Source organism: Jaculus jaculus, chromosome 1, assembly GCF_020740685.1.
Source record: "Jaculus jaculus isolate mJacJac1 chromosome 1, mJacJac1.mat.Y.cur, whole genome shotgun sequence".
Classification (NCBI taxonomy): Eukaryota; Metazoa; Chordata; class Mammalia; order Rodentia; family Dipodidae; genus Jaculus; species Jaculus jaculus.
The window spans coordinates 109318992-109338984 of record NC_059102.1 but is presented as its reverse complement, the minus strand read 5'-3'; the positions used below and the strand labels follow the sequence as shown (position 1 = coordinate 109338984).

The 19993-nt window shown below is 45.4% G+C and overlaps 1 protein-coding gene across 2 annotated transcripts in view; it reads left to right on the top strand.

Annotated features, from left to right (window-relative positions):
- The window catches only part of Gabbr2 (gamma-aminobutyric acid type B receptor subunit 2), a 439836-nt gene that overhangs the window by 42246 nt on the left and 377597 nt on the right, over window positions 1-19993 (top strand). Inside the window, exon 1 of one of the 2 annotated variants that reach the window (XM_045141789.1) lies at window positions 282-356. The exons of the other annotated variant lie outside the window; for it this stretch is intronic. Within the exon in view, the coding sequence (XP_044997724.1) occupies window positions 297-356 (60 nt within the window). The 5' untranslated portion in view covers window positions 282-296. Of the gene's footprint in view, window positions 1-281; window positions 357-19993 lie in introns of those variants that run through there. 2 annotated transcript variants of the gene reach the window in all.

The following is a 19993-nucleotide window of genomic DNA, read 5'->3' as shown; positions in this document are numbered from 1 at the left end:
AGCTGGTCTAGTCTGCTTGGTGAACTTGAAGTCAGTGAGAAACTCAGTCTCAAAAAGAGTTGACGGTGACTGAGGAACAACACCTGAGGTTGTCCTTTGGCCTTCACAAACACACATACTTGTACACACTGCATGTGCACACAACTAAACCAACCAATAAATAAACAGGAATATGTTGGAGACCACTGGCCCTTTATTATTGCATCTTTCTACCATTCTCTTCATTTTCCTAGCAGGCTGTCATTTTGCTCTTGAGTTACTCTTCGGGTAAGAGAAGCAATTCCAGAAGCTTCCACATGGCTTCCCGCACTGTGATGGCTCTCACTCCCACTCGTGATTTCTCGGTCCTTGCTTATGTAAGTTGAGCCCTATTCCTGATTGCTACTCACCTTGATTTCCCCAAAAAGCATGGTGTCCTGTTGAACATACTTCTAGACCACTGCTTACAAGACTCTGACTGCTTTTGGGCTTCTTATTATTTGGGCTCCAATCACCCCCTTTTTTCATGGGCCCTGGTTCTGCAACAGTGTTTTCTGCCGTCAGACTGGCCTGAGGAGGGGAATTCACGTGAAGCGGCTGCATGGCGCCAGTGCCCGTAGTCCCCAGCCTCACCCTGCATGCTCTCCTTCCTGCTGCGTGTAAGTCCCTGAGCCCTGTGACCCCCATCCTCCACTGTTGTTCTGTTGGTTCTGTAATTCCCACTTCACTCAGCCTAAGAGTCACCGTGGAAACATCTTTGGTTGGGAGTTCATTGGAGCGTTCTACTTCACTCCATGACCCATCACCAGCTTTATGTTTCACTCCCTTGACCACTCCCTGGATCCAGCTCATACTCGTCCCTGGTGACTTCTTGGCTGTGTCCCCAGCTTTGCCCCTGTGTGGGCTCTGTGTGATTTGACTCCAGTCTGATGGTCAAGACAGAAAGTAGGAGGGTTGATGCTGGGCTGGGCATGTTTGGTATGGTCTCTGCATTTATCTTTAACAGAATATAGCATAGGTCTCGAATAGGGAGGAGTGGGTCGCTACTGCCAGCCAGAAGGGTGCAGGAAGATCTGAGAATCCAAAGCTTTTTAAGATTCCATGGACCCCGTGTCGCCACTGAAAGTCCCCTTCCGTGGTCAGTGCCACGAGTTCAGTGCAGTGATGTTCTCAGAGTTGAGAATCCACCCTTCTCTGGAGTTTGCGCTTTTAAAAGATTTTTTCTTGCTCTGACCCTCTGTTTTCCTGCCTTCTTCATATGAGTCTTTGCATCTCACCAAGATGGGTCTCTGACAATTGTCACACCTCTTTTTCTTTTCTGTAATTTGTTTTCAATAGAATCTTGGACTTGGATTCAATAGAATCCAGGATCTTGGACATGCTAGACAAGTGCTTGGCCAGTTAGCTATGCCACCTGCTGTTGTTTTTTTTTTTTAAGTTTTGAAAAATTTATCTTATTTATTTGAGAGAGAGAGAGAGAGAATGGGCACACCAAGGCTTTCAGCAACTGCAAACGAACTCCAGATGCATGTGCCACCTTGTGCGTCTGGCTTTTGTGGCTTCTTCGGAATTGAACCTTGGTCCTTTGGCTTTGCAGGCAAGCACCTTAACCACTAAGTCCACCCCTTGGTTTTGTGAGATGGCGTCTTACTCTACAGTTCCAGCTGACTTTGAACTCTCTATGTAGCCTAGGCTGACCTCAAACTCTCATCTGTCTCTGCCACCATAGGGCTGGCATTCCAGGGACACCTCTTGTCAGTTGACGGTTAATCATACTCACTTCTTCCCATATTTCTGTAGCAGTTTGATTGAAGCTGGTACCAGTGATCTGAGTCCCAGGTCCTTGTAGTGCTGTGTCCCTCAAACCTCCACAGTAACTGTTTCTGTCCCACCCAGGCCCATAGCCACGGTGGAAGCTGCTATGATGTCATTAAATCCGCATGCCACGTGAGCACTCCACCACTACCAGTGATGGGTTCCCAGTGCCAGCTCTAAAGTCTCCCATGAGATTCCGCTGCTGAAGCCAGCTCCGCAGGCCGTGTTCCCTGGGACAGTAAGACTCTGGGCTTTGGGTGCAGGGATCTGTCCTGCCCAAGGCTGTCAGGAATCACACCTATAAGAGGGTGAGGGAAGCCAGCTGGACAGCATAAGACCCTGAGCTCCAGGGTTGGCCTGAATCAAGGCAAGGGTCAGCCAGGTCTCAGTGCTTCTGCCCTGGCAGGCTGCTCCAAGCCTGCCCCTTCAGCCCAGAGCATTTCTGGAGACTCACCTGTGAGCCTGCAGTAGCAACTAGCGGATGAGGGCCTTGTCATGATGGAGATCTGCCATGCACTCTAGCTTATGGCAGTCACATATTTACTGCACAAAGGGACAAATAAGAATGAGCATGCCAGCGAGCAAAGTACTCACGTTCTATTGTGTAACCTTAATAACAAACACCTCCTAAGATGTCAATAAGCCCAGTTCCTGGAACCTCGGGATGCTACCTTATATGGTGCAAAGGGCCTGGAAGTTGCGATTAATTCTGAATCTTGAGCTGCGGAACGTATCTTGGATCATCTAGGTGAGCCCAGTGTCACCACGGGGTCCTTATAGGAGGGATACAGGAGTTCAGAGTAAGTCATGGAAGTTGTGAGGGTGGAATTAAGAAGTTTGATGCAGGGAAGGGACTGTGAGCCAAGAAACAAGGCAGCCCCTAGAAGCTTACACTGCAAGTGACCCACTGCAGAGCTTCTCAAAGGAACGCCCTGCCTCCACCGTGACCTGTACTCCGGCTTCCAAAATGACAATCATCGACTGAATCTGGAGAGGTTGTTAGAGCAGCAATAGGGTTTTAGGATACTACTTTGAACTTGAACCGAAGAGCATGTATAGTTGACCATAAATGCAGTTTAAAAATAACCTAGGTGCAGGGCTGGAGAGATGGCTTAGCAGTTAAGGGGCTTGCCTGCAAAGCCAAAGAATCTGGTTCAACTTTCCAGGACCCATGTAAGCCAGATGCACAAGGAAGGCGCAAGTGTCTGGAGTTCATTTGCAGTGGCCAGAGGCCCTGGCATGCCCATTCTCTCTCTCTCTGTCTCTCAAATAAATAAATAAATAAAATATAAAAATAAAAATAATAACCCAGATACACATATTTATCTCTCTCTCTTCGTGGGTGTGTGTTTTCCCTAGGTTATACACACACACACACACACACACACACACACACACACACGCACACACACGGCACCAAAGAAATCAAAACAAAGCAACAAAATACCCTTTTGCTCATCAGATTGCTAAAAATAAAGATGGCAACTCCCTTTGTTAGTGAGAATTAAGGAAATACATATTTTCATCCTGCTGATGGTTGTGTTCTGTACGTTGGCATTATTTGTTTTAGAGGGTGATCGGATGACTTTAAAATATGCATGTTTCAATCTAGAAAATTTGTTTCTAGGATTTTATCTTAAGGTATTTGTTGGAGTGCTTTCTATTTAGAATATTGTACATGTTGACGGAGAAAGGATCATTGCATAAATGTTGATATATGTATATAATATTTATATGATACCTTTTGTGTCTACTTTGGGTATAGAAAATTATTAGTCAGCTATTAAATGAAAAAGGCAAGTCACAAAATAGTATAAATAATTGAATTTGATTTTTATTATAAGTAGTCATATAGAAATGTCTCAAAGAAAATGCACCATAATTTTAATAGTGGTTATTTCTGGTAAGTTGCAGTTCAGTATAATACAATTTTCAGTCTTTATCATACACCAGCAACCTATAGCACCTGTTTTTCTTAAAGCTTGCAAGTTAAGAGTGGGTTTACCAATTTTGGGAGGTGGTTAAAAAAATAGACACTATATGTTTTGCAAAGGATAGAATATTTACTATCTGGGCCTTTGCAGAAAGTTTGCTGATCTGTAAATGTTTGTAGCGAATAAAACAATGTTAAAATGTAACATAAACACAAATTTATAAACATTCTCGCAGTATAAAGCTTTAAAATGAGGAAATCAATGTAGAATTTTTTTAAGGTACCAAAAGGATAATCATAAAATGAAGAGGTGGAGCTGGGGAAATGATGCTGACTTGCAAAGCCCAGCAGTCTGAGTTGCATCTGCCCCAGCACCCACGTGAGGCTGAGCACACGCAAAGTGGCCCATGCCCCTGTGACTCCAGTGCACTTGTGACAATGGTAGGCAGAGCCAGGAGAATCCAGAGCTAGAGAGGTCAGCTAGCCACATACTCATTTGCAGTGGCAATAGACCCTGTCTCAAAGAAGAAGAGCACGGCCACCTTAAGGCTGTCCTCTGACTTCCACAGGTGCACTCATCCACACATACAGATAAATAAAAATTTGAAAATATTTTTTAAAAATAGAGTAATGAAGTAAGTACAGAGAAATGTATCCAGAACTTTTGAATAACTGCAAAAAAGCAAATCCCAAAATTTACCCTGAGTTTCCTAGTAGCCAAAGCAAAAATATATCCATACAAAGTCCATTTCATGATCCTTAAATTGTAAAAGATCTATTTTCCTGGAGAATAGGGCAGCTTTTTAAAAGTTGGGATTATTATTACTGCCTTAGCTTTATAAAGTGATTTCTCTAATGAGGGGGGGGCAAGGAGAATTGGCACTCCAGCGCTTCCAGCCACTCAGATGCGTGCGCCATCTTGTGTGCAAGTGCGGCCTTGCCTGCTCCTGTCACCTTGTGCGTCAGGCTTACGTAGGTCCCAGAGTGTCGAACATGGCTCCTGAGACTTTGCAGGCAAGTGCCTTAACTGCTAAGCCATCTCTACAGCTCATAAAGTGACATTTTTATAGGGTCAGACTTCAAGTATTTTTCCCAGAGAAAGAATAAGTTGGGTATGAATGTGTGGAAAATAGTTCTCCCAGGGAAAGTCTTTTGAAACTTACACTGCCCAAAGCCCTAGTCTACTTTCTCTTTCTTGCTTGAGTCCATGTTTGGTCTTCTGGTTAAATGAGGTGAAGTCTTAAAACTTGTAGTGATATGGCTTGTGACCAAATGGGCTACAACTGTTACCCCATGAACCTGCACAAGGTTCATGTTGTCCCCCTGCCCCATCCAGCACTTTCTCCAACTGAACAAAGCGCTGTTTGTGGGCAGCCCTCGAGAAAGCCCAGCACTGAAGGATAACATCGCTGGGCTCAACAGAAGAGCCATCTTTTAGGATGCCTCCTTGAACAAGGACTGTTTCTTCATGTGTGACAGCTGCTGGCTCAGCCTTTAGAGGGTTGTCAGGGTGATGGATTGGAGTAACACTTGTCTGCATGAGCAGTGGCCTCATACCTGTGCTAGCCTGGTCACTGCAGCGTTCCCTCGTCTAGAGGGGAGGGGTGACGCAGTGCTTCTCACCAGACGCTAGGCATTTGCAGGGCCCAGGGGCTCTTACTCAGTCCTGGCAGAGGAGCCCCAAGCCTGTGAGTCTGAACTATCCCCTTGATCATATGCATCTCCGGTGGAAACCACGGTTGGTGGTAGACTTGGAGTCTTGGCCTTTGAACCTGACTCTGTCCAGCGAATGACTGAACTAATCTGAGCCTCGCATCTCTCATTTGAAGGGCGATCTGCAAAGAGTGTGCGTAGAGCGCTCTGCGGGATGCTCAGCACTGTCGGGTGTTGATGGCTGTTACCATCAGAGGTCATCACCATCGAGTCTGCCAGCTGGCCTTCACCCTGCATCCTGTTTCCAAGAACTAAACAAGGGCCTTTGTTGTGACCATGCCACTTTCTTATCCCTCTGCCCTAGACTAGGTCCCTTCTATCTAAGTCCTGGACCTGTGAGGCTAAGGGCCTTGAGAGCTTACAAACCCCAAGCATTGGTGCCGGCAGGGGTGGGCAGATCATACGAATGCACGCAGAGGGCTGGCAGGAGGGAAACTGACACACTTATGTATGAGATCAGTTCCAATAGGTTTTTCTTTTTAAAAATTATTTATTTATTTATTTGAGAGCGACAGACACAGAGAGAAAGACAGATAGAGGGAGAGAGAGAGAGAGAGAGAATGGGCGCGCCAGGGCTTCCAGCCTCTGCAAACGAACTCCAGATGCGTGTGCTCCCTTGTGCATCTGGCTAACGGGGGACCTGGGGAATTGAGCCTTGAACCAGGGTCCTTAGGCTTCACAGGCAAGCGCTTAACTGCTAAGCCATTTCTCCAGCCCTCCAATAGGTTTTAATGCCATTAATAAATATATTCCGAGGCTGGGGAAATGGCTTAGCAGATAAAGCACATCCCCAGAACACTAGTAAGTGCTGGATAGACATAGTGGTCACCGGCAATCCCAGCCCTCGGCTGGCTAGTTAGATGAACTGGACGGTAAGCTCCAAGCTCGAGCGAGTGAGCCTGCTCCAACAAATAAGGGAGAGAGAGAGCGCCAGGAAAACACACGTCAACCACTGGACTCCCTCCCCACATGAGTGCACATGCGCGCGCGTGCGCACACACACACACACACACACACACACACACACACACACACACACACGCATACACTCAGACACACACCACATGTATGCAACCCCCCCAAAATATGTTATCTCCATTTTTCTTGGGAACGTACAGTCCTCTGTTTATGTTGTGTTTTTCTACTAATAGAGACATGGGTAGAGAGAACTGTTTGTTCACCATAAGCAACCTAGCTCTGTTAATTGATGCATCTCAGCTGACAGAGTGGGTGAAACTATAAAGATGGGGAGTTGTGGTACTGGGGGGGGGTTCTCAGCTTTTCCTACCCAAAAGGGAACGGCTGCTCAGCTTTATCTGAGCCTTAACATAGGGGAAGGTGACCTACTTTGGCCAGCTCCACTGACTTCTCAACAGAAGCCACGATTTTTTTTTTCTTTAGTTGGCTGAGTTATTTTTTGTTTGTTTGTTTTTAACACCACTGTGTGGGTTGGAGGAAATATATTCTGGGCTGGAGAGATGGCTTAGTGGAGAAGGCACTTGCCTGCAGAGCCAAAGGACCTAGGTTCAGTTGAATCCCAGGATCCATTTAAGCCAGATGTACAAGGTGGCACATGTGTCTGGAGTTCATTTGCAGGGCTAGAGGTCCTGGCGTGCCCATTCTTGGTTTCTCTCTCACACACTCCTCTGTCTCTCTCATAAATAAATTATTTGTTTGTTTTTGAAAAAACTTAAAAAAAGAAATATATTCTAAGAACCAGGCATGGTGGTATGTGCCTTTAATCCCAGCACTTGGGAGGCAGAGGTAGGATCGCCATGAGTTTGAGGTCATCCTGTGACTGCATAGTGAATTCCAGGTCAGCCTGGGGTAGAGCGAGACCCTGCCTTGAAAAATCAAAAATAAAAAAAATATATGTATATTGTCAGGTTGAATATGCAAAGAGACACCGATTTGCGCTCTCCAGTCCAGAGTCAAGACCGGCCTCTCTTGCCTGTGCTTTATGCAGCTGTCTGCTCACAGTCCCTGTGACCTGACTCCTTGTGTGGACTTCCCTGCAGATCATGCCATCTAGTTATGCCACACACCTCTGCCCTCCGGCTTTGGCCTAGCAGTTCTGATGGCGTGGCCATCCTCCCGCGGGCACCTCAACAATGGGTGGGATGAGCACAGAAGGCACAGCTGGCAGTTGGCTCACTGTGCATTGGCAATGGAGAAATATTCCTTGCCAATAATTCCTCGCAACATTTTTTTAAGGCAAAGCAACATACTGGGTAATTATTTTTAGATCAGAAATAATTTGGGTGTTACAATGTCAGTGTACGGAAACCCAGTAAGATTGTAGGAAGGTTCTAAGATGTGTTTTGAAACCAGTGACATGTAAATTAAAGGTTGAAGTACTTGCCCACTTATTCCTCAAAATATTAGCTTGACTGTTTCTAGCCTCCTTTAATGAGACAGCAATTCCAGGCTGGGCTTTGCCTGTGGATGATACTTGTTGGTAAGGTTCCTATCATTTCTGTTCTTCTCGGCCCTGCACTTGCTTAGAATACTCCCTTCCTGTCTACGGCCATGTCATCCATGTGTCTCTGCAAGCCAGAGGCCTAGAGAACAAACTCTATTCCTCTCCCTGTGATAACCATCCTGTGTCCCCCTGCCCATGTCCTTGACTCTGCCACTTCCTGCCTAGACCACTGCCACCCAGACCTTTGGTGGCTGCATCCATGACCCACCTTGACTGACTGGCTTTTCAGAACTGAACTCAGTGAGCAGCCTATTGCTCAGGACCCAGAATGGCTTCACACGACCCTTAGAATAGAGATCAGAACCTTCAACACCTTGTTCTGGGCCCTGCATGGATGTCACCACTATTATCTTGGGTCCTCTGTTCTCTAAGTCCTCACTTCTAACTACTTTTTTTTGTTGTTTATTTTTATTTATTTATTTGAGAGTGACAGACAAATAGAGAGAGAAAGAGGCAGAGAGATAGAGAGAGAATGGGCATGCCAGGGCCTCCAGCCTCTACAAATGAACTCCAGATGCATGCGCCACCTTGTGCATCTGGCTTATGTGGGTCCTGGCGAATTGAGCTTTGAACTGGGGTCCATAGGCTTCACAGGCAAGTGCTTAACTGCTAAGCCATCTCTCCAGCCCTATTTTTAAAAAATTATTTATGGGGGGGGGGAGAAAGAAGCAAACAAAGAGAGTGCGGGGGCGGGGAAGATAGAGACTGGGGCACCAGGGCCTCCAGCCACTGCAAAGGAACTCCAGACGTATGCACTACCTTGTGAATCTGGCTTACATGGGTCCTGAGGAATTGAACATGGGTCCTTTGGCTTTGCAGGCAAGTGTGTTAACTGCTAAGTCATCCCTCCAGCCCTCTAACAATTTTTTTAAATTAAAGACCTACTTCTTTTTTTTTTTTTTTTTAGAGCAGCTACATAGCCAAGGAACTGCCTCCCCCAGTCAGCCTCCCCCACTTTCAACACCCCACACCAGAATGGCACATTGGTTATGAATAACCCACACTTCTTTTGCACTCAGTGTGCATGGTTAGCACTCGGGGTTGCTCTTACCACTCTACATGCTATGGGCTTGAGTAAGCTCTAGGACATTTACCAGCTGTTCCTTAGGATCCACTTCAGCCCTGTCAACGCTGGCCCCCTGACTGTCCACTTTCTCCAGAGTTTAGCCTATTTTGGAAAATCACACTGCTGGAATTAAGCACAGACAGGCCTTTAGGCTGGCTTCCTGAACGGCAAAGCTGGCACCCAAAAGTCTTCTCTTAAGTGTTGTGTTTGTCCATGGCTCTTTGACTCATTTTTATCGTCATTTTTCAGTACTGAGGATTGAACCCAGGACCTGCACTTGTTAGGCAACCGCTTTACCACTGAGCTCCATCACCAGCTCTTTTTAACTTTTTAAAAAATTATTTTTATTTGCGACAGAAAGAAAAGGGGAGGAAGGGAGAGAGAGAAAGAGAGGGAGAATAGGTGCATCAGGGCCTCTAGCCATGGCAAATGAACTCAAGAATGCATGCACCACCTTGTGCATCTACCTGGCTGTCATGGGACCTGGAGAATCGAACCTGGGTCCTTAGACTTCACAGGCAAATGCCTTAACTGCTGAGTCATCTCTCCAGGCCCCTCTTTTTAATTTTGAGACAAAGTCTTGTTAAGTTGACCAGACTGGCCTTTTAACTCACTCTGTAGCTCAAGCAGGCTTTGAATTTATCCGCTTCTTGTCTCAGCCTCCTGAGTAGATGTGGTTGCAGGCCCTGTAGTAGTTTAAATGTATGCCTTGTGGTGGTTTGATTCAGGTGTCCCCATAAACTTAGGTGTTCTGGATGCTAGGTTCCCAGCTGATGGAGAGTTTGGAATTAACACCACATGGAGGCAGTGTATTGTTGAGGGTGGGCTTATGGGTATTACAGCCAATGTCCCCTTGCCAGTGTTTGTCACACTCTCCTGTTGCAATTGTCCACCTGATGTTGGCCAGGGGATGATGTCCACCCTCTGCTCATGCCATCATTTTCCCCTGCCCTCACAGAGCTTCCCCTCAAGTCTGTAAGCCAAAATAAACCTCTTTTTCCCCACAAGCTACTCTTGGTTGGGTGATTTCTACTAGCAATGCAAACCTGACTGCAACAGTAATGTTGGTACCGAGGAGTGGTGTCATTTGCTATTAGACACCTGAATGTGTGGTTTTGGCCTTTTGGAGCTGCTCTTAGAGAAGAATGTGGAAGGATTTGAAACCTTGGCCTAACAGATGTCTTCCAGTGATGTAAGTACAGCTTGATGTACTATTCAGGTAGAGTTGAAAGACCTGAATGCAGTAAGAACTAAGGACTGTGAGGTTTGGCTTATGAGGGTGAAAAAGAATTTTGCCTGGACTGGGCTAGGAACAGTTTGTGTGAGAGACTTGCTGTTATGCTTGTATGTGTCCTGAGAAGTTGTTCCAAGCTACTTTGTATAGAAACAGACTGGTGTGAGCAGAGGGATATGGCACAGAAAAAATGAAATCTTTGGTCTGAAACTGCTGCACATTCAGCTGCAATTGAGAGATTACAACCTTTGAGATTGGTCAGCTGACCTGCACTGGGGCAACAGGAAAAATGTAGACTTTTTAAAAAAAATATTTTGTGTTCATTATTTATTTATTTATTTGAGAGTGACAGACAAAGAGAGGTAGACAGATAGAGGGAAAGAGAGAGAATGGGCACGCCAGGACTTCCAGCCACTGCAAATGAACTCCAGACGCGTGCGCCCCCTTGTGCATCTGGCTAATGTGGGACCTGGGGAACAGAGCCTTAAACTGGGGTCCTTAGGCTTCACAGACAAGCGCTTAACCGCTAAGCCATCTCTCCAGCCCTAAATGTAGACTCTTTTGAAGGGGCCTGAGTGTTCAAGGAGTGTACTATTCTTCAAAGTCTGCTTTATTCCTCCCTGAATTAACAAATTGGCACCCTACCTGGTATTGTGGAGTATAAGAAATGCAGGAAAGAGAGAGTCATTGAGTTTGCAACAAGGTCTTGTGTTTTGAAAATGGCCATGGGCAGTGTGAAGCAGGTTTGCTGGATTGCCTGCATGGAGACCCGATGGAGCTGTGAGGACCCAGTGGAGATGCCAGGACCACAAGATGGCTGCTAAGGAAAGCTGCCAGCCCCAGATGAAGTTTTCTAGGACTGTGAGTAGCCTAGCTGGAGGGGTGGAATTGGAATGCCAGAGACTTATTGCTGGTTAGAATTATAGGACCTGGAGATTTGTTGCTTTCTACAGTTGTTGAACTTGGAGCTACAGAGTTTGATGTTTTGCCTGTTTAAATCTTGTATTGGTTGAATATTTCTTTATTATGCCCTATGCCATCTTCTGCAGTGTGAATGTTTATTCTGTGCCACTATGTTTTTTGGGTTTTTTTTTTTTTTTTTTGGTATTATAGCTCATTTAAAAGATCCTGGACTATGGGAATGTTTGAAGATCATTGGGATTAATGAAAACTATGGGGATGTTTAAAGTTGGACTTAATGCATTGTATTTTACATAATGGATGGTTATCAGTTTATGGGGGTCAGGGGCTGAATGTGGTAGTTTGATTAAGGTGTTCCCCATAAACTTAGGTGTTCTGAATGCTAAGTTCCCAGCTGATGGAGGTTTGGGAATTAACACCTCTTGGAGGCAGTGTATTGTTGGGGGTGGGCTTATGGGTGTTATAGCCAGTTTCCCCTTGTCATTGTTTGGCACACTCTCCTGTTGCTGTTGTCCACCTGATGTTGGCCAGGAGGTGATGTCCACCCTCTGCTCATGCCATCGTTTCCCCTGCCATCGTGGAGCTTCCCCTCAACTCTGTAAACCAAAATAAACCTTTTTTGACACAAGTTGCTCTTGGTTGGGTGATTTCTGCCAGTAATGTGAACCTGACTGCAACGTGGCCTTTTGGACTCACATATCTTATTAACATTGAGGTTACAACTTCAGCCACTAACAAGCAGATTTTGCTATGGTGGGACATGTAGTAACTGGGGACAGACCTGAATTCTAGCCCAAAGATAGGGAGAGCAGTTTGGGCTCTGGCAGGGGTTGACGCTGTCTGCTGGGTGTTGGTGCTCTGTTCGCTGCAGTTGTTTCTCTGTGTTTGGATCTATGGAGGTGAACAGCTTCTTCTACCATTGATAGATCTTATAAGCCTGAAACAAACCAGTTCCTCCTATAAACTGTGTCTGATGCTTGTCTTAGCAACATGGAGCTGACTACGATGGGCCTGTTGTAGTCAGCTCAGCTACATGTTGCGGGGATGAACTTCCAAACCAGACACAACTTATGTGAGGAGCCATATTTATTTGAAGCTTACAGATCTAAGGGAAGTTTCATAATGACGATGAAGCGAAAACCCGCCACCAAAAGCAAGAGCAAAAACCCGTAGACAAACAGCAGGGAACGCAGGCAGAACTCAAGTACTCGGTATTCCTTAGGCTGGAATTCAGGTCCTTCCCTAGTGATACCTAAGGGTGGGACCCCAGAATCCACTCACAGTAACACCTCCTCCAGTCAGGTGGCTGAAGATCTCCCTAGCAAGCCTTAATAAACTCCTGAATCTATTGAGGGACATCCATTCAAACTATCACAAGGCTCATTGTGATTGTCTTTGTTTTTAAAATTAATGTATACTCATTGTATAAAATAGTGGGTTTCATTTAAAAATTACTTATTTGTGTGTGTGTGTGTGTAGGTGTGCCAGAGTCTCTTGCCACTGCAAACACACGCCTGTTAGCTTTAAGCGGGTAGCTGAGGAATTGAGCCCAGGCTTGGCAGACTTTGCAAGCAAGCACCTTTAACTGCTGAGCGTCTCCCACTCCTCATCATTTATGCACATTGTGTTCTCTGGCCATATTCTTCCCCTTTATCTTCTCCTCCCCTGACACATCTCCCTCTGGTCATCTTCTCAAGTAGACCCCTTCTATTTTCACTCCTTACTTTTTTGCACTTATTTGTTTATTACTTATAAGCAGAAAAATGGAGAGAGAAGAGAGGGAGAGATGAACAGAGAGAGAGAGAATGAGCATGCGAGGGCCTCCAGCCACTGCAAATGAACTCCATATGCATGCACTACTGTGCATCTAGCTTTACGTGGGTATTGAGGAATCAAACTCGGGTTGTTAGACTTTCCAGGCAAGTGACTTAGCCACTCAGCCATCTCTCCAGCCCACATGTCTTACTTTTAAAAAATAAATCTAGATGCCACCAATGACAGAAAACACGTACTTACTATATGTCTTCCCAAATCTGGCTTATTTTGCTTAACATGATTGTCTCCAGTTCCGTCCATTTTCCTGTGAGCGTCAGAATTTTGTTTTTCTTTATGGCTGAGTAAGATTTCACTGTGTACATACACCACATTTCCTTTACCCATTCATCTGTTGATGGATCCCCAGGCTGATCTCACGTCTCATCCACTATGAACAGTGCAGCAATAAACATAGATGTGTAGGCATCTCTGTGGTAGGTTGATTTAGATTCTTTGGTCCATGTTCTAAGGAGTAGTATAGCTGGATCATATTGTAAGTTCTCTTCCTAATTTTTTGAGCAACCTCCATAATGATTTATGTACAGCTCATTCCTTTTTAATTTTTTTGTATTTATTTGATAGAGAAAGATGGAGTGAGAGAGAGACAGAGAGAATGGGCATGCCAGGGCCTCCAGCCACTGCAGACGAACTCCAGACGCATATGCCACCTTGTGCATCTGGCTAACATGGGTCCTGGAGAGTTAAACCTGGGTCTGCAGGCAAATGCCTTAACCATTAAGCTATCCCTCCAACCCCAGCTCATTCCGTTTTAACAGTGAATAACATTCCACTGTCGGGATATGCCACAATTCTTTATTTATTTATCTACTTACCTACTGAAAAATACCATGGTGGCTTCCAGGTTTTGACTGCCATAAACATCCACAGCCAGGATTTTGTAAACCTAAGTTTACGACTCCTTCCCGTGAGACCAGAAGCTCCACATGTGTTAACTCTTCATACAGTTTTCACAGTTCTTTCCTTAAAGCCACTTCCCTCTCCTCACGGCCCAGTCCAGTTAACCCCGACACATCCCTCCGAGCTCAGTCTGACTTCTCCTCCTTGGAGACATCTCCCTAAACCTCGTCTTTCCGTGTGTCTCTGACTCTGCTTTTTCACTGTATCTGTCAGCTTGCTTGTTTTCCTACTCGCTCGTAGGCTCCAGATTACTGCGCTCTTGAGTCTCACTGTCTGCACATAGGAAGGACTCTGATTGTGGAGTGAATGAAAGATGACGAAGCGAATATTTGTTCTCCCTGTCCACATGGGCCCCCAAAAGAGTTCATGCATAAAACAGAGACTTAACATGCTAGAGGAGAGAAGGATGCGGTGGGGTGCCCAACTCTACTCATCAGGTCCACCATAGCAGCACCAAGTCCTTGCTGGGGTGGGGGGGTCATGAGTGCCCCCTACCGCTGGGCTGCAGGTCTGTGCTCCTTAGCGGTACAGGGGCCAGAATGTAAATCCTAGATGAGTCTTTGGTGAGCTTTGTCACTTACTTTCTCTAAGCCTTGGTTTGTTCCCACGTGAGATAGGGCTAAAGATACTGACTCACCACACCATTGTCGGGTGGGGAAATAAAGAACAGAAATTGCAGAGAATAGCATGTAGCATGATGTGTACATAGAGTCAGTGTTAGGCTTAATGTCACCATGGGCTAAGGGTCCACACTATGTGGGCATAGGTCCCCTTCCTTCTCATGTGAGAAAAAGCTACCTATGATGTGGATGGCTAACATTTTCTATGTTGAGGAGATATGTAGAGGTGTAGAGGCTTGAAGTGTGTCTGTGTGTGTGTGTGTATGTGTGTCTCCACACTGAAAGCTTTTGAGGGGTCCCTTTGGCATATCAGGAAGAGGCTTTGCTAATATCTCAGGGACAGAAAAAACTTACCCTCTCTTGATGACTTCTGAATTCAGCTCGTGAAAGAGAAGTTGGAGACCATTCTGTTTCAATGCTGGGATAGAAGAAGGGACTGTCAGGCCATAATATCTAATTCCACCTAGGAGCCTTGGAAGTTGAATTTCTTTACATCGTTCTCTCATTTAATCTTTTTTTCAGCCAATGTGCATGTGAATTCTACTGATGTGTCAAAATTATGCCAGTGTTAATTTTCTCTCAGTCATGGGGGGGTTTCATTCACCATCTCTGAGGTTGTGACCCATAATTCTGGCGCACTTTGGAACTAACTGGGGAATTTAACAAAACTTCAAGCCAAGGGCTGGGGAGATGGCTCAGCATAAAAGGCACTTGCAAAGTGTCTGCTGACCTAAATTCAGTCTTCCCAAGCACCCATGTAAAGATGGATGCAAAGGGGCACAGGCACCTGTGATCCTGAATATGGCAGTGGGAGGCAGAGCCAGGAAAACCCTAAACTCCAAGGGCCAGCTGGTCTGAGGTTCCCTTGCCGTCCGCCCGTTCACTTGCAGTGGCAGGAGACCTTGTGTCAACGTAAGTGGAGCACAGATACTTTGAAGTTCTCCTCTATCACCACACATACACCATGGCATGCACGCCCCTCCAGATACATAATTGAACAGATATTTTTTTTAGGCTTCATGCCAGAGGCTATCCTTGTCTGCTCTGGTCAGTGTCTCTGGTCCCTGCACTGAGGGTTTCTGAGGGCAGCCAGGGTTGGGAACCTTTACTCTTGGGCAGCACAGGGTAAGGAAGCCCCACAGCTCACGCAGTGGCTGCCCTTCTAACCCACCGGCTGGAGGGAAGCAACCATTTCACAATGTATTGCTGCGAAGGGAGTGAGAATCATGCTGACCTGGTGAACACTGGCTGGAAAGCAGGAGCCTGTTTACTTTGTGGAGGACTAACCAGAAATGAGCTCTTGACTCACGCTGAAAGGAGAGTGGGAAGGAATGAGTGTGAGAAGGAAGGAGGCTGGGAATGAGAGATAGGTTGCCAGGAGAGGTGGGAGAGAAGTGTGGCCATAGGTCCACAGTGAAGTCATTCTGCTGCATGCTATTAATGGCATGCTTGAGCAAGTCATTAGGCTCTCAGGGACTTGGAGTCTCCATCTGTAAAATGGGGATAGTTTCTGCTGGGATGTCCTTTACAAGGGTGAGGTGATTTGCTATCACTTTAAATGCCTCAAATGATGAGCAGTACAGAGGGAGTCTGTCCTGGAGCCAAGAACAGAAAGAGGAGGGAAGCCCTGAAGCCTTGAGACTGGAGGAAATAAGAATTAACCAGACTAAACTGGAAAACAGTCATCAAGTTAGTGTTCTGCCAGGATTGAGCTAGGCCTTTGAGAACAGAGTTAATATGCATCATTTAACAGCAATTTCTGCTATGATAATAGAATGCTTAGCTTTATTTTATTAGGGAAACTCCCAAACAACTGACAGAATAGTATAAGAAACACCCCCAAGTATCCATGAGCCAGTTTTACCAATGATGTGATCAATCTTGTACTGCCCACTCCTCCACACACTTTATTCTGAAGCGGGTCTCATATCTGATATGGGTTTGTCTGTGAATACCCATTTGTATCACTGAAAGATAAGAACTTGAACAACCATCATTAAACCTCATAAAAACCAACATCAATTCTTTAATTTCATAATATAGCCAGTGGAGGTTCAGATTTCCATTTGTCTCATACATGTAATAAATTTTTAAGTTTGGTTTTGGATTAGGGCCACACATTATAGGTTAGTTGATACAGCTCTTAAGCATCTTTTAGAAATGATGATAAAATATACAAACATAAAAGCACCAGTTTAGTCATCTCAATGAGTAGAATTTTAGTGACATTAAACCCATTTACATTGCTGTGCCACCATCACCACCATCCATTTCTAGAACTTTCTCCAATACTCCAAATTGAAACTCTGTACCAGTTAAATACTATCACCCCATACTGTATACTGCCAGGTCCTAGAAACTCCCATTTTACTTTCTGTCTCCATGAATTTGACTTCTTTGGGGATCATCTGTAAATGGAGGTTGTCTTATTAACATAAGGTCCTCAAAGTTTCTCCATGTTGTAGCATGCATTAAAATTCCCTTCTTTGTAAGGCCAGATAATATTGCCTTGTGTTTTGATGCCACATCCCATCTTCTCATTCATTTGTCAAGAAGCACTTGGTTGGGTCTACCTTTTGACTTTTGTGAGTAATGCTGTTGTCATCTCCTGTAAGCATCTTTTAATCTAAAAGTTCCTCTTTCATCTCCCTCCTCCTTTTCTTTTCTTTTTTTTTTTTTTTTCTCCTTGTAATTTATTTGTTGATGAAACTGGGTCATTTGTCCTGTCTGGGATTTTGCTGATGACCTCATTAACTTTAGAGCTGTCAACGGTATTTTAAAATTTGTCAGTTTCATTGTACTCATTTGGTGCCAGGCATAATTCTAAGTAGTTAAAAAATATAGACCTATAAAGTGAGTGCTAGTCTTTTTTAGAATTTTTTTTTATGAGAGAGAGAAATTGGCACACCAGGGCCTCTAGCCACTGCAATTGAAGCCCAGAGGTGTGTGCCACCTTGTGTGTACACGTGACCGTGTGCATATATTTCACCTTGTGCGTCTGGCTCAGGTGGGTGAGTTGAACCTGGGTCCTTAGGTGTCACAGGCATGCGCTTTAACCACTAAGCCATCTCTCCAGCCCGAGCGCTAGTCTTTCAATGCCAACTTTAACGATGGAGAAACAGGTTAAGAGAAGGTAAAGGACTCAGTTTCAGTCATCCATCCTGTAACTAAGTGGCAGAACCAGAATCTATCCAGGCAGTCTGATGCTGTTACCCTACCCTGACTGCTTCTCAGGTTGGGATGCACTGTGTTGAAAGAAAGGGGAAGTGGCATGATTGATTACTGGGGAGACAGGACCAGAGCACATGAGAAATGAGTGATAAGTGAGAAACGGAAATGGGAATCTCATTAACAATCACTGGGTGTGGCGGTGAGGCGCTGCTCTCCTTTCATTTTCATCCCTGCTGCTTGAGAGGCTGAGGCAGGAGGATTGCAAGTTTGAGGTCAGCCTGGGCTACTAAGTGAGACTCTGTTTCAAAATAAAATTTTGGAAAAAGAGCTGGGAATGGAGCTCCAAGGTGGAGCACTCAACTAACATGTGTAAGCCCCTGGGTTCAGGCTCTGGAACTGGAAAAGAAAGAAGAAAACGGGAAAGAAGAGAAACCCCATCAACAGAGGCGTGCTGTGACGCTGCAGGACCATTCCCGATGAGCTTCCGGAGGAGAGGCGTGCCCCAGAGTGCCCGTGCTAATGCCTGCAAGGCCTCCTCAGAGTGCTCTCTGAGGTCGGAAAATCCATATGTCCACTGTGCTTTGTTAATGTAGTGTGAATACCCATTACTGGAGAAAATGACCAAAGTGGATGGTAGTGTGTTCCAGCAGAAATACGTAAGGCAAAAGGCTACCCTTGTCTTCTTTTTTTTTTGTTTTCCGAGGTAGGGTCTCACTCTAGCCCAGGCTGACCTGGAAGTCACTATGTAGTCTCAGGGTGGCCTCGAACTCATGGCAATCCTTTCACCTCTGCCTCTTGGGTGCTGGGATTAAAGGCGTGCGCCACCACGCCCGGCTACCCTTGTCTTCTTGATCTCCCCCCACAACTCCTCCAGGTGCCCTTTTCCAAGGGCTTCCTATGTTTCTGTGGCTGTAAAGGTTATTTACGGATTTGAAATAACATAATACTCTTTAGGAAATTGGAGTGCACCAAGCCCTAATCCTGTCTATGGGTCTCCGTTTTTCTTGTAGGCACAAATAGACTTTAGTGTGGTCACTGCACTTAAAAGTGGGAGTCTGAAGTAGAAATGACTAGAGCCTCAGTCCTGGGCTCGAGGCAGTAGGACCACAGCATCTCCTTCCTTTGCTGCTGCCTGTGTGTCCCCCTCTACCCCAGGTGGTCTCAGATAAAAGGAAAATGAAAGCGTTTTCCAACATTCTTCTGAAGCTGTGGGATCCCGGAAGAGGACTGAGTTTGGTGGTGGGGTGTGATAAGAAAGGTGCTCTGAGGGCTCTGGAGAGTGGGTGTCTGTGCCTGTCATCCATCCAGTGGAACCCGACGGGGGGGAGGAGGGCATCTTGTGATCTCTAGGGCTTTCAGCTTTAAATTTCCAGTGTGCTTGAATTCTAATAAAAATCACTTTTTTTTTTTTTTTTTAAACAAAGAGGAAAGGTACATTTGTCTCTGAACTATAAAGGAGGCTTGTGGACCCAGGTTATATTTCTGGAGAAAGAACATATCTTTTGTAGGAGAAAAATTGATCAAATTGAGTCCTCCTGACTGGTGAGTTAAATCAGTGAGATTTAAATCAAACCTCCCCAGCCCTGCCCTTTCGCCACTGCAAGATGAATCTGGAGAGAGCTGCCTTTGAAACTGACCTGGATTCTGAGGCATCCATCATTTTTTAATGGACCTTTGGGAGGTAGACTTCCCTTTGGGTTCTCTCTCTCTCTCTCTCTCTCTCTCTCTCTCTCTCTCTCTCTCTCTCTTCTGTTGGTGTCTGTGAATGAAGAGAAACCTAAGCCAACATGGCCCATTTAAAGAGTCACACTTCAGAACAAGGGAATTAATTTAGATGCTTAGAAGTTGAGGGATGGTTAAGATTATAGCTAGATGTCTGTTTGATGTTAGAATATCAATGTTTGTAGGAGCTTAGAGGTAGTCTAGTCCGGCTGGTCTATGTAGTTGGATATCAGATGGAGCCCCTGTGTGGGATGTCTTGCTAAATTCAAATTTCAAGCCTTCATTCCCCAGGGTAGAAAGCTGTATTTTGGGGTGAGGCCCAGAAACCTGAATGTTGCAAAGCATCTCAGTTAATTATGATGGTAATGAAGCTAAGTTAAACTCCGAATCTAGTCCAAACCCTTTTTCTTACAGAGAAGGCAACTGATACCTGGATAGGGGGCAGAGGAGGCCACCTGGTGGCAGAGCCTGGTCCTGAGGGGTGCTCTGAAGCTCTCACTATTATCACCCTCCCCTGGAAGCAGCAAGAACAAAGGTGATGTCGAGGGGAAAAAAACAAAAAACAAAAACAAAACCAGAAAAGTATCTTTAAAATGCTGGAAAT